The 11691-nt window shown below is 45.5% G+C and overlaps 1 protein-coding gene across 1 annotated transcript; it reads left to right on the top strand.

Annotated features, from left to right (window-relative positions):
• Positions 1 to 335: 335 nt before the first annotated feature.
• Positions 336 to 9652, top strand: CNIH1 (cornichon family member 1). Its single transcript, XM_071745189.1, has 5 exons — positions 336 to 496; positions 2516 to 2584; positions 6821 to 6933; positions 8101 to 8244; positions 8739 to 9652. Exons 1-5 carry the CDS (start codon positions 416 to 418, stop codon positions 8764 to 8766), a joined length of 435 nt encoding a protein of 144 aa, XP_071601290.1. The 5' UTR covers positions 336 to 415; the 3' UTR covers positions 8767 to 9652.
• The last annotated feature ends 2039 nt before the right edge of the window (positions 9653 to 11691 follow it).

The following is an 11691-nucleotide window of genomic DNA, read 5'->3' as shown; positions in this document are numbered from 1 at the left end:
ATGGGGCTTGGAGCAGCCTGGGCTGGTGGGAGGTGTCCCTGACCATGGCAGGGGGTTGGAACTGGATAATTTTTTAAGTTCAAACGTTAAGTTCAAAGTTCAAACGTTTAAGTTCAAAACGATTGAACGATTTATTATGATTGCGCGACTGCTTCCCACATTTTCACCCAGGACTCCACTTCCAAATCTACTCCTGCTCCCGAAAGAGTTGGCCCTCCAGGTGTATACATTCCCTCACGGATCCCGGCGTTTCCTGGGATGGAAACCACCCCTTCCCTCACCTCTGGGGAAGCTCTCGCCGTTCCGGCGGCCCCCGGCAGGGAGCGCTCTGGCGGCGGTTCCGGGGGTGAAGGGCTCGCTCCCGGCAGCCCCCGCTCCGCTCCCGCCCCGCCGCGGCTCCCCGGGCCCCGCCGCCATGGCCTTCACCTTCGCCGCCTTCTGCTACATGCTGGCGCTGCTCCTCACCGCCGCGCTCATCTTCTTCGCCATCTGGCATGTGAGTGCGGGGCTCTTGGGCTCTTCCCCTTCCTCCTCCTGCTCATCCTCCTTCTCCACATCCTCCGCCGCCGCCTGAGGGGCGGTTGGTTCCGTGTCCATCACCCGGGTGCTGCCGGTGCGGCCCTTCCCTCAGGAGCCGCCCTTCCTTCCCGGTCTTCCCGCTCCCCGGTCCCTCTCTCCCGCGGAGGACAGCGGGCCGGTGCCTGGAAGGGCTCCATGCCCGCTCTTTGTGTGGGTACCGGGGCGGTTCCCAAACCGATCACCGCCCCCGGGACAACTCCGGTAGCACGGAGGAGGCGGCACGGCCGCCTTGGAACCGGCTGTGAAACCGCGAAGGGCGGCGGGCGGGGGGAGTCCCTGTGAGAAACCCACCGGGAGAAGGGGGCTGGAGGCTCCCGGAGATCTCCTCCTCCTTTCGGGAGGCTTCCAAAGATCTCCTCCCAGCCCGGAGGCTCCTGGAGGGCTTCTCTTCCCAGCCCGGAGGCTCCTGGAGGGCTTCTCCTCCCAGCCCGGAGGCTCCTGGAGGGCTTCTCTTCCCAGCCCGGAGGCTCCTGGAGGGCTTCTCCTCCCAGCCCGGAGGCTCCTGGAGGGCTTCTCCTCCCAGCCCGGAGGCTCCTGGAGGGCTTCTCTTCCCAGCCCGGAGGCTCCTGGAGGGCTTCTCCTCCCAGCCCGGAGGCTCCTGGAGGGCTTCTCCTCACAGCCCGGAGGCTCCTGGAGGGCTTCTCCTCACAGCCCGGAGGCTCCTGGAGGGCTTCTCTTCCCAGCCCTGAGGCTCCCGGAGGGCTTCTCCTCACAGCCCGGAGGCTCCCGGAGGGCTTCTCCTCACAGCCCGGAGGGTCCTGGAGGGCTTCTCCCTGCCCGGAGGGTCCTGGAGGGCTTCTCTTCCCAGCCTGGAGGCTTCTGGAGGGCTTCTCCTCCCTGCCCGGTGGCTGTGGGGTGCCCAGAGGCATCTCCGAGGCGGCTGCGGTGGGAGCTGAGGCAGCACAGTTGGTGCCCCCCCTTCATCTTGAGGTGGAAATCTGGGAAGTGTTTGTCTGTGAAGGAAATGGGTTCTCAAATGCTGATGGAAAATACAGCCGTGCACGGAGGGGTGTTTGGAATGAGTGCAAGGATTTTGAAACAGAGGTTGCAAGTGTTTTAGTCTGGAGTTGCTTTGGCTGCTTCTTTGACAGAAATAATGAGTTAAAGTGTGCCATTTTTTTCATGCATTAAATTAAGATTTCATCTTTGAGATTTCTTCTCTTTTGTTCTGTCTTTGAGAGTTTTCTCTCTTGAACCTGCCACAGGGAGAGCCAGGACCCTGCCCTGGATCAGCTGGGAGATACTGCTCTGGGAGAGGACTGCAGAGGGTGTTGTTCTTGGCTCTGTTTCAGGCTTTGTAGTTACCCTTAGCAAAAACTGCTCTGTTGTAATATCAGCCCCATCCTCTGAGCATATTGGGGCTGATATGAATAGAAATGAATCTCATCCTGATAATAAGTTGGTCTGTTTTCAGACTTTTTGAATGTTTGGTATGATATATGTAGGTGTGGCTTTTTGTCTGTGTTTCATGCTGCATCTTTGATTTTTATGGTATTAAAAAGCAGTTTTTTTGTATGTTCCTTTTAAGAGATGCACCTTTTGGACATCAGCATTTATTCTAAGAGTAATGAGACAAAACATTTGGCTGCTTCTAAGGTCACTGTTTTTCTTCATTAGCAAACCCATCCTCAGGTTCCTGCTGACAACAAAAGAGTCACTTAAAGGTGTCTCTGCTCACCGAGCTGAGTTAAAAACTGCTGAAAAAGATGTTGGGAATTTGTTGCTGGTGGGGAGGTAAAAAAGCAGAGTGTGGGCAGAGGTTTGCAAATGCCTGAAGTATTTGTATAACCTTTTATTGCAGATGTGTCTTACCTGTGGGGTTATGACTTTTGAATGTACTCAGGAGAAATTGTGGCACTGTATCTTTTAATGGATAAAATAAATTGTTGCTGCTCGACTGAAGAATCACAACTATTTTTTTTTTTTTTTTTCCTAGATTATAGCATTTGATGAACTGAAAACGGATTATAAGAATCCCATAGACCAATGTAACACACTCAACCCTGTAAGTTGCATGCTGAACATTTTTTTTTTAATAAATGTACGTAAATAGCTTGGTTTTGATGTTATCTTGTTATACCCAAATTAGGCAATGGAATTGCATCTGGGTGGACAAAACCTGGCTGTTCAGTAGAAGGGCTAGGAAAAATCATTTGTCTGATTCTTTGCTTTCAACTTGAATATTCTGACTGTTATTAATCTGCTGGTGATCTTGTCAGCTGTCATACTAACATTTTTTCAATCTGCTTTCTACATTTTCGGCACAAAGACAGTTGAAAAGGTCAAAAAGATTAAAAGAGTCAAAATTGCAATGAAGGTGTGTACTGCTTTTCAGTTTAATGTTTTTAATGCCACTTCCCTTTCATTTTGTTAGGAACATTTGTAATACTATTAAGCTGTTTTGTTGAGTGTGCCTGTTCATCTGCTCATTATTTGTTTGCTGGGGTTGGTAACAACTTCATGGGTTTCCATATTTCCTGCAAAACAATTCTGCTTGCTTACCCAGTGAAGTGGGGAAAACTGTTACATGCCTGTTCCACATGTCCTCTCTACTACCTGGAGTAACTTTAGAGAGAAATAAATAGTATTTTGCAAGCAAGAGTTACTGAGCTCTGAGATGACAGGAGACCAGCTGGTTTTTTAAGTGCTGACCAAATAAATTCTGATCTTGCTTGAGGATTTAGGTGAGCATAAAGTGTTAGGCATTATCTTACTACTTTGTTGTATGTTCCAGGTTCAGGGGGTGTATCTTGGTGTCCCCTCTTGGATGCAACTCCGACACTCCTTGCTCTGTGAAAGAGACAAACTATTTACTTGTAACAGGCCAGTAATAAAAGGGGTGCTTGTTGAAGAGCAATAGTTTGATATAACAGGATTTTTTGGTGTGTTTCTCACGGTTTTTCCTTCGGCTTGGGGTGCCCAGGCTGAGGTAGAACACGTGCCTGGACTGCAAATTTATTGTGTTTTGGAGAATTCAGTAAATTTTGCAAAAAAAACCCAAACTGACAGAATGGGGATGGGGGGCAGTGCGTGTTAGACGTGACATAAATTTGCAGCAAGTGTTAGAGCTTGAGAATGGTAGGAGGGTGAGGAGCAGAGGTGACAGGCAGAGGTTTGCACCTTGGGGAGGGAGGTGTCCTGCTGTGCATCTAACAGTTTCCCTTGCTTGGTTTGTCCTACAGTCATTTCTGCTGCAGTATGGGAAGGGCAAATTCTCATGACATTTGTGCATTATGACCTTGTCACAACCTTTGGGGTGTTGTGATGCGCATGTTGAACTCTGACCTTAACCTCCTGTTAACCCACGTGCATGTAGTGTTTATTTATATGATAGCTTTGTGAATTGATAATAATTAATCACCTCGTGCTTGCTGTTCCTGTGAAAGCAGATTAAAAGTGAAGTTAAGGGCCAGACTCTTGAGGGGATCTGATAAATGGTGCTGCACAGACACACTGAAGAGTTGTTTTCCTGTACAAAAAAAAAAAAAAAAAATCACAAATTCTGGTAGGATTTGAGCCCAAAATAGTAACTGCTTAGTACATGGTTGATGCCTTTTCTTCTCTGCTCCCATTATAGCAGTGCCTCTTCTTAGCTACAAGATTCTCCCTCCCTCACTTCTCTGCTAAGTATCAGGGTAGAAAATGAAGTGGTTCATTTTTCCTTTAGTCAGCCCGGGAGGATAAAGTGTGGTAGGTTAGAGACAGGCAGGTATTTTGGTGTGGGAGTAGGGTGTAACAAACAAGATATAGGAAAATGTGTTTTGAGAGGTGTGTTTAAACAAACTACAGGTTGTCAGAGCCTGTAAATCTGTTCCAGCAGGCTGCCAAACCCATTGTGCTTTGGATAGGGTGGTTCTTCTTCTAATTCTATAAATAATTACCAAGTTGTTAATGGTAAGTATACAAAGAAGGATCTGGACAGAACTATTGGTTTGAAACATTCCATGTATGACAGCTTATTTTTGTTGTTGTTGATGCAAGTTTGCTTTTTTTTTAATATATGTTGTTAATTTAGAGAAGCAGACTGTTGTAACAAAGTAGGTAGTGAGAATATCTGTTGGTTGGTAGCATTTAGATTTCTAGGAATATATTTTGTGGGAGTGGTGAACATGGATTCACCAAGAAAGGCAACTTGGTTGCCTTCTGTGCTGTCTGGTTAGATAAAGGCAGAGCAAGGGATGTTATCACCCTTGACTTCAGCAAGGCTTTTGTCTCTGTCTCTTGTGACATTTTCATTAAGAAACTCTGGAAGTGTGGGTTAGATGAGTGGACAGGGAGGTGGATGGAGAGCTGGGGGAGTGAGAGAGCTCAGGGGGGGTGATCAGTGGAGGCCTGGAAGCAGCAGTGTCCCCAGGGGTCAGCACTCTTGGTCTTGTTCAAGATGTTCACTGGTGACCTGGACAAAGGGGACAGAGTGTCCTCAGCACCTTGGCTGATGATACACACTGAGAGGAGGGGCTGGAACACCAGAGGGTTGTGCTGCCATCCAGTGTGACCTGGAGAGTTGGGCAGAGAGGAACCTGATGAGGGCAAGTTTAGGGTCCTGCACCTGGGGAGGAACAGCCTGAAGCACCAGGACAGGTCAGTGTCTGACCTGCTGGAGAGCAGCCTTGAGGAGAAGGATCTTGGAGTCCCAGTAGACAACAATTTAACCAGCAGCCAGCATTGTGCCCTCATGGCTGAGAAGGCAAAGGGTGTTCTGGGGTGTAAGAGTGTGGCTAGCTGGAGGGGGGTCATTGTGGTCCCCCCCCATTCTGCCCACAGCTGGAATACTGTGTCCAACTCCGGGCTCCCCAGTTCAAGAGAGACAGGGAACTGGTGGAGAGAGCCCAGCAGAGGGAAACAAAGATGGTTGGGGGAGTGGAGCATCTTTTTTAGGAGGAAAGGTTGAGAAGCTGGAACTGTTTAGCTTGGAGATGAGGAGACCTTATCAGTGTCTGTAAATATCTGTGGGTGTCAGAGGATGGAGCCACTCTTCAGTAGTGCCCAGGGACAGGACAAGGGGCAAAGGGCACAAGTTGGAACACAGGAAATTCCACCTAAACATGAGGAAAAAACTTACTGTGAGGGTGACAGAGCTCTGGCTGTCCAGGGAGGCTGTGGAATCTCCTCCTCTGGAGACTTTCCAAGCCCTCTGGATACAATCCTGGGGAATATGCTCCAGGCAGTCCTGCTTTGGCAGGGGGTTTGGACTGATGATCTCCAGAGGTCCCTCCAAGTCCAACGATTCTGTGACTTTGGGGGTCTAAAAGAAAACTCTGATTCTAGAAAAAAGGAAAAAAAAAAAAAAGTACAAACCACTGAAACCTCAGTGTTGTCATCCCTCAGATCTGTCACAGCAGAGGAGAGGGGCAGAATCTGTCAGGTGTGTGTGCACATTCTACTCAGGTAGAACTGGAGTGTTTTGCATGAGGAGATGTTTCAGTGGTTCTGAGTGGTGAGCTGAAAAGCTTAGAGATTTATTTCTGATTTGTTTCTTTCTGAATCGTGTGCTAAAGGAGTAAATGATGTCACTTGAAGGTGATCTTTGTACTCTTGGAGTGGGTGTGAGATTTTGGTGGCTCTTTGCATGCATTTAACCTGTTACTGCTGTTAATAACACAGATATTACCTGGCATTTCATGCTTCATGTGATTTCATAGTAAATTGATTAACTCTGGGGCTTCTGCTGGAAAGCATGGTGCTCTAAAGCATGAATATGGGGCACTTGTGAAGGACACACAGAGCTGGCTGCTGCCCTGCCCCTCCTGGTAAAGCTCTGCCTGGAGTATTTTGGCAAGAGTGTGAAAAATTGTGTAACGTGTTAATAACAAAGCAAAGCTGTAAAATAGGAAAACACAAAACATCTTTTTTGCCTACAAACTGTTCAATGGAGCATGTGTCCTACTGATATTTCTCCAGTGCATGAGCAGAAATATCTCAGTGATCTCTCTTGTTCTGAAGGTTGTGTATAATGTGTGGAATCTGTTAGCAGTGCACTCGAGTTTAATAGAAGCAATAAAAAAAATAAATAGCCATCTGAGCATTTACTTTTATAAATTTTTCTTCTTGGTTTATGAATATCAACGTGAAAACAGCAAGGTACTGCTGGTTGCTGCTTTCACTTGCTGCAGTCTTGTTCTTGTTAGTGTTGTTTCTAGTAATGTTTTTTGAAACAATAGCTTACCTCCAAAATAAATAAAACACCACACATTTTTGCTTCCAATAATCAAAACTTCTAACTCATCTTTTTCTTTTCCAGCTTGTACTTCCAGAGTACCTCATCCATGCATTCTTCTGTGTTATGTTTCTCTGTGCAGCAGAGTGGCTGACACTGGGTCTCAATATGCCTTTGTTGGCTTATCATATTTGGAGGTAATATTGATGAGTCTGGTGTCTCTGTGCTCATCTTAATTGTCACTCATTCTTCTTCTTCAGTGTCCCGTGTCTTTGGCAACTAAAGATGCTTTCTGAGGTGATGCTGAGAAAGTTGATGTCATGGCTGTAAAATAAGAGCCATCCCTTTGCTTTCTCTGCCACTTTTTTTTTTTTTATTATTATTATTTTATTCTCTCATGCCAGCCCCAGGCTGTGGGTGTGCTGGAGGTAGCTGATGGGGCAGAGGTGCACAGGGTGAGGAGTGGCAGCAGAAATGGCACCAAGGGGTGGGCTCCACCTCTCCCTGTGCTGGTGGGGCTGGAAGGTGACCCAGCAGAGCAGCTGTCACTGCAGGGCTGTGTGGGTGCTGGTCCTGGTGTGATGGGGAAGAGGAAGAGGTCATCACTGAGCAGCAAAGATTGTCTTCTCCTGTAGCTCTGAATTTACTGTTGAAAGGGAACTTCTCAGTGTAGGACACTTGAAGAATTTTGGCACCAGGCAAACTCGAGTAAAGACTGTGACAGCCATGGAGCCATTTTTTAAGTATTATTTAAAATTTTGCTTTGTTATTTAAAAATAATAATTTAAAATAATATCTGTGGACAGGAAAGCAATCTTCGAGCTGGAAAAAGAAAACTCTTAAAAAACCCAGGGCATTACTGGCACCGTGAGCATATGGTAGTGAAATCAAGAGTGTTAACCTAGGATATATAAAGGATGTACTTAATGGAGGAGGGGCACTGCTCCTGCTGCCAGTGCCTGGTGTTAAAACCAGTTTCAGGATCGTTCTGTATTGAGCTGTGAGAGCTGCAGCAGGGCAGCCAGCGTGTTGTGTGCATGCCCAGAGGCTGTGGGTTACACAGGGTTATGTGCTGGTCTCTTCCCCAACTTTTCCAGCCGTGCAGAATCCCATTTTTTCATTTATTTATTAATTTGTCCAATTCTGTTTGGTGCACAGGAGTTCATTGGGGTTTCAGGCCCAGCTAAGCTGTCATGGCAGCACCTGTGAGAGTTCTTTTTTAGTCTGGAACAGACAATTTGACAGGCCCCACTGTGAGGGCTGTGATCCCACATCTCAGTTCTGGTATTACCTGTGGGGTGGGGGGCAGGAACCGATGTTTCCCACCAACATCACCCCAAAACTGAACTGTGCATCACTTGCAGGTACATGAGTAGACCTGTGATGAGTGGCCCTGGGCTATATGATCCTACAACCATCATGAATGCAGATATTTTAGCCTATTGCCAGAAAGAAGGATGGTGCAAATTAGCATTCTACCTTCTATCATTTTTTTACTACCTATATGGGTAAGTTTTTTTCCCCTCCGTTTCCCCTCTGATTTTTCAGTCTGAAATCGTGGGCTCAATGCAAAAGAGAAATGTTGTACATAGCAATGTATATATTTATATAGTCCCACCTTTCCTGAAAAGGATTCCACAAACTTAATTTGTTCTGTTTTAAAGCACAAGTCTTAATTTGGTTGGAATTGCTAATTTGAAGACCTGGAAGCTCCAACCTGTTCTTCTTTTAAGCAAAAGATAATAATCCACCCACAGTATTTTCTGGAAAATATATTATTATAAATATATTGCAAATATTACTGGAACAGTGATGTTTTTAGAGTAAAGAACTGGTGTTGCAGCAGTTCCTGTCATGCTTTATAATGCCCTTCAGGTGTGTGTGAAATCTTCAGTCAGTCCATGCACCTTCCACAGATCTGTTCCTCAGAACACAACCATCTAATTAGATGTGTAACAGCAATCAAAACGGTGAAGCTTAACATTTTTATTCTATTTTCCAGCATGATTTATGTCCTGGTGAGCTCTTAAGAAGACAATTCTGCAAGCTTTGCTCCAGTTAAGTGCATGCAAAAGCCTCAGATCATGGATTCTTTACAAGGAGAACCTCTTTCCAAGATTCAATCCGGAACCCGATGGTCACATTCGCGTTAGGAAACGACGAGCCCCCCTCTTTTTAAAAAAATAATTTCCACATTTTATACTTGTGGAAAGACTGTTTTCTTATATTTTACTGGGACACTGAAATTAAAGAATTACATGTAAGCTAATGTAAAAGATCACAGGATTATGGAAAGTTTTGACTTTGCACAGCATAAGGAACAGCTGTCATCTTCCAGTAGGTGTTGGTCACTGAGTAGCTGTAGTTCTAGGGGTCTGCTCTAGGCTGGGCTTTGTAGCACCTCGTGTGGACTCATGTATCCCTCTCACCACAGCCCAGCTGTAGCTGCCAAGGGCATGGCAGGAGCTGAAGTGCCATGTGGTTTACCTGTAGGTGACGTTGGTCTTAAGAGATGATTCATGGACACAATTGCAAAAAGAGCAGTTCTATTTTTTTTTTAATACGGTATTTTCATTTTTTTTTTCTATCTGGTTCATCTTTTCCCTGCTGTGTGCATGGGGCAGAGACTTGTGTATTTTCACCTTGCTTTAATCTCAAGTGTGTGTCATTGTGATAGAAGTTGAATTGTCCACAAAGGAGTGAATTTAAATGATGATTTTTTTTTATGTTGTTTTTTTTTTTAATGTCCGTGCTGTCTTATTAACAAATGAAACTACAACGTTCAAGCCCAGTGATGAAAATACTCTTTCAGAGTGATACTACAGACCTTTCCAAAGCAGAAAGTGAGATTGTGAAACTGCCCTGCTGTTCCTTAGTGCAATAAACAATAAAACAAAAAAATCTCAAATACAGAAACACTTTTACCCGGTGCCTTGTTTTGTTTTGAAATTGAACAGATCCTTGCTGTATTCATCTGTTGGTTTTATGGTGGGTAATTGCATTATCTTTTAGAAATAGAGCACTGAATCCAATTATGTCTGGAAAAGGCAAACTGATTTCCTGCTTTTTTTCTCCATTTTTCATGGATCAGGTAAACAGATGGGGCAGGGGAAAGTGTTTCAGCTAAACTGAGAATACTGCACTGTAAATTGTTACTGCAGCTGCTGCTTCATTTAGAAGTAATAATTAGGAATCTTTTCCATTTACCTGTGCTGGAGAATAATGAAGTTTCCCAGTTCTAGTGAAGTGTTTTTTGTTCACTTTGGGTCTCTGGGGTGTCAGATGCATTGACAGGCACAGGAGCTTCAACCTGAAATCTTAATCCTCTGGTATCCTGGTCTTGGGCAATGAATGAGTATGAGCAGGGCAGGTATTGAACAGCTCTGCCTGAACAGGGGGAGAATGTCTTTGGAAAGGTCCTGATTGTCCTGAGGATGTCCTGAGCCAGAGGTCTGGCCCTTAAACAGCCCTTGAAAAGCTTTTCTTCCATTGACTCAGTTGCTTTTTGAGCACTTGGATAGCCTGGGGTGTAAAATACCCTCAGACAGTGAGGTCTGCAATGGAATTTCTGAGTTTTTAAAAATCCCCTTCTTTAAAAGTTCTGCTGAACTTCATTTGGTGCAACCAAGTTCTTATTTTTAAGGCATATTGAAAATGTTCCCCTTTTCACTTTCTTTGTGCTGGACATGATTAGGAGACCCCCATGTCACCTGTCAGAGCAGAGGACTCTCACCTCTTGGAAGTCCTTGTAGCTTTGTGCTGATCCTTTTTTCTCATAATTGTTCTTTTTCTAAGCTGGAAGAGCCCAGAACTGTTGTGATCATACAAGATTTGGGTGCCCAGGGGATTTAAGAGTGGCAGTTGCCTTCCTTCTGAATTCCTCTTCTTTTTTTATAAGGTATGGGGGTTAAGAGGATTGAGGCTGTGGTAACTTCACCTTCTCTTTCCTTAATAACAGATACCTGGCACTGTGTGTATTAAATTGTTTTTCTCAGGTTTCTTCTTTGCATTTATTGGCTTTTAATCTCACGAGCTGTTACTACCCAAGCATTCAGCAATACAAAACAGATTTATTTTTATTCCTGACTATCCCAAAACCTTTGCAACTGTTGCAGGATTTACCCCACAGCCCTTGTTTTCTGTGCAGGGGCAGGGAGGAGTTCCAGCCGGCCCAGCTGAGTCTCTCCTCATTGAAAACTCATTCCATCTCTGCTGAAATCAGTTTGGATCAGTTATTAGGTGGCAAGAGGATTTTCTTCTTTATGCAATCAGCATTTGGAGCTTTTAGAATTTCTGAAAGGCTTTTTGGGGAAACTCAGGAATATTCTTTGTTAGCTCATGTTTCTTTTCCTGCTGCATGGCTCCCTCAGAGACTGCAAGATCTGACTGCAGCCTGCATGAGCACAACCAATTAACCCTTTTGTATGTTCTTTTATTACTCTGTTAGGGAAATGACTTCCTGGCTCACAGCCCCTGACTCTTTTCAGCCTTCTGAACAAATCTCATTCCCCTGGGACTTGGGCTGATGGAAGCTGAGTCAGAGCAGAAGAAACAGTGCAGGATTTACTGAGTCCATTTGACAAGAAGTCTTCTGAAAACCCCTCCAGGTGTGGAGCAGCTTGAGTCAGGAATCTTCAGCAGAATGTCTGCAGCACTCAGCCTGCCCCAGGGATGCACCTGAGGGTTCCTGAGCAGAGGAATTCAGAGGTGGGAGCAGTGCAGCAGCTCCCTGCTCTGCTGCTGAGAGCAAACACTTGGAGTCTGTGCTGCCTTTCCCCCGGGGTCAAACACAGGACTCATGAACTTAAGTAACTTCATTTCAAAGGTCTTGAAACTCAAAACAGGGCAGAGAAAGGTCAGAAGTGCATCAGAATCTAAAAGTCCTGTGAGAATGCTGACAAGTGTGAGGGCTGCCCAGCAGAGAATGCTGTTAAAAACTGGTTTCAGTGCTGTAT

The sequence above is a fragment of the Heliangelus exortis genome, chromosome 5 (genome assembly GCF_036169615.1).
Source record: "Heliangelus exortis chromosome 5, bHelExo1.hap1, whole genome shotgun sequence".
Taxonomy (NCBI): domain Eukaryota; kingdom Metazoa; phylum Chordata; class Aves; order Apodiformes; family Trochilidae; genus Heliangelus; species Heliangelus exortis.
This window is presented reverse-complemented; position numbering and strand designations above follow the sequence as displayed.

What these genes read in the sequence shown, in the direction of transcription:
- CNIH1 (XM_071745189.1), top strand. Translation starts at nt 416, where the DNA reads ATGGCCTTCACCTTCGCCGCCTTCTGCTACATGCTGGCGCTGCTCCTC. An exon ending in AATGTAACACACTCAACCCT is followed by an intron (nt 2,585 to 6,820) that starts GTAAGTTGCATG and finishes TTTCTTTTCCAG; the next exon opens with CTTGTACTTCCAGAGTACCT. An exon ending in TTTTTTTACTACCTATATGG is followed by an intron (nt 8,245 to 8,738) that starts GTAAGTTTTTTT and finishes TCTATTTTCCAG; the next exon opens with CATGATTTATGTCCTGGTGA.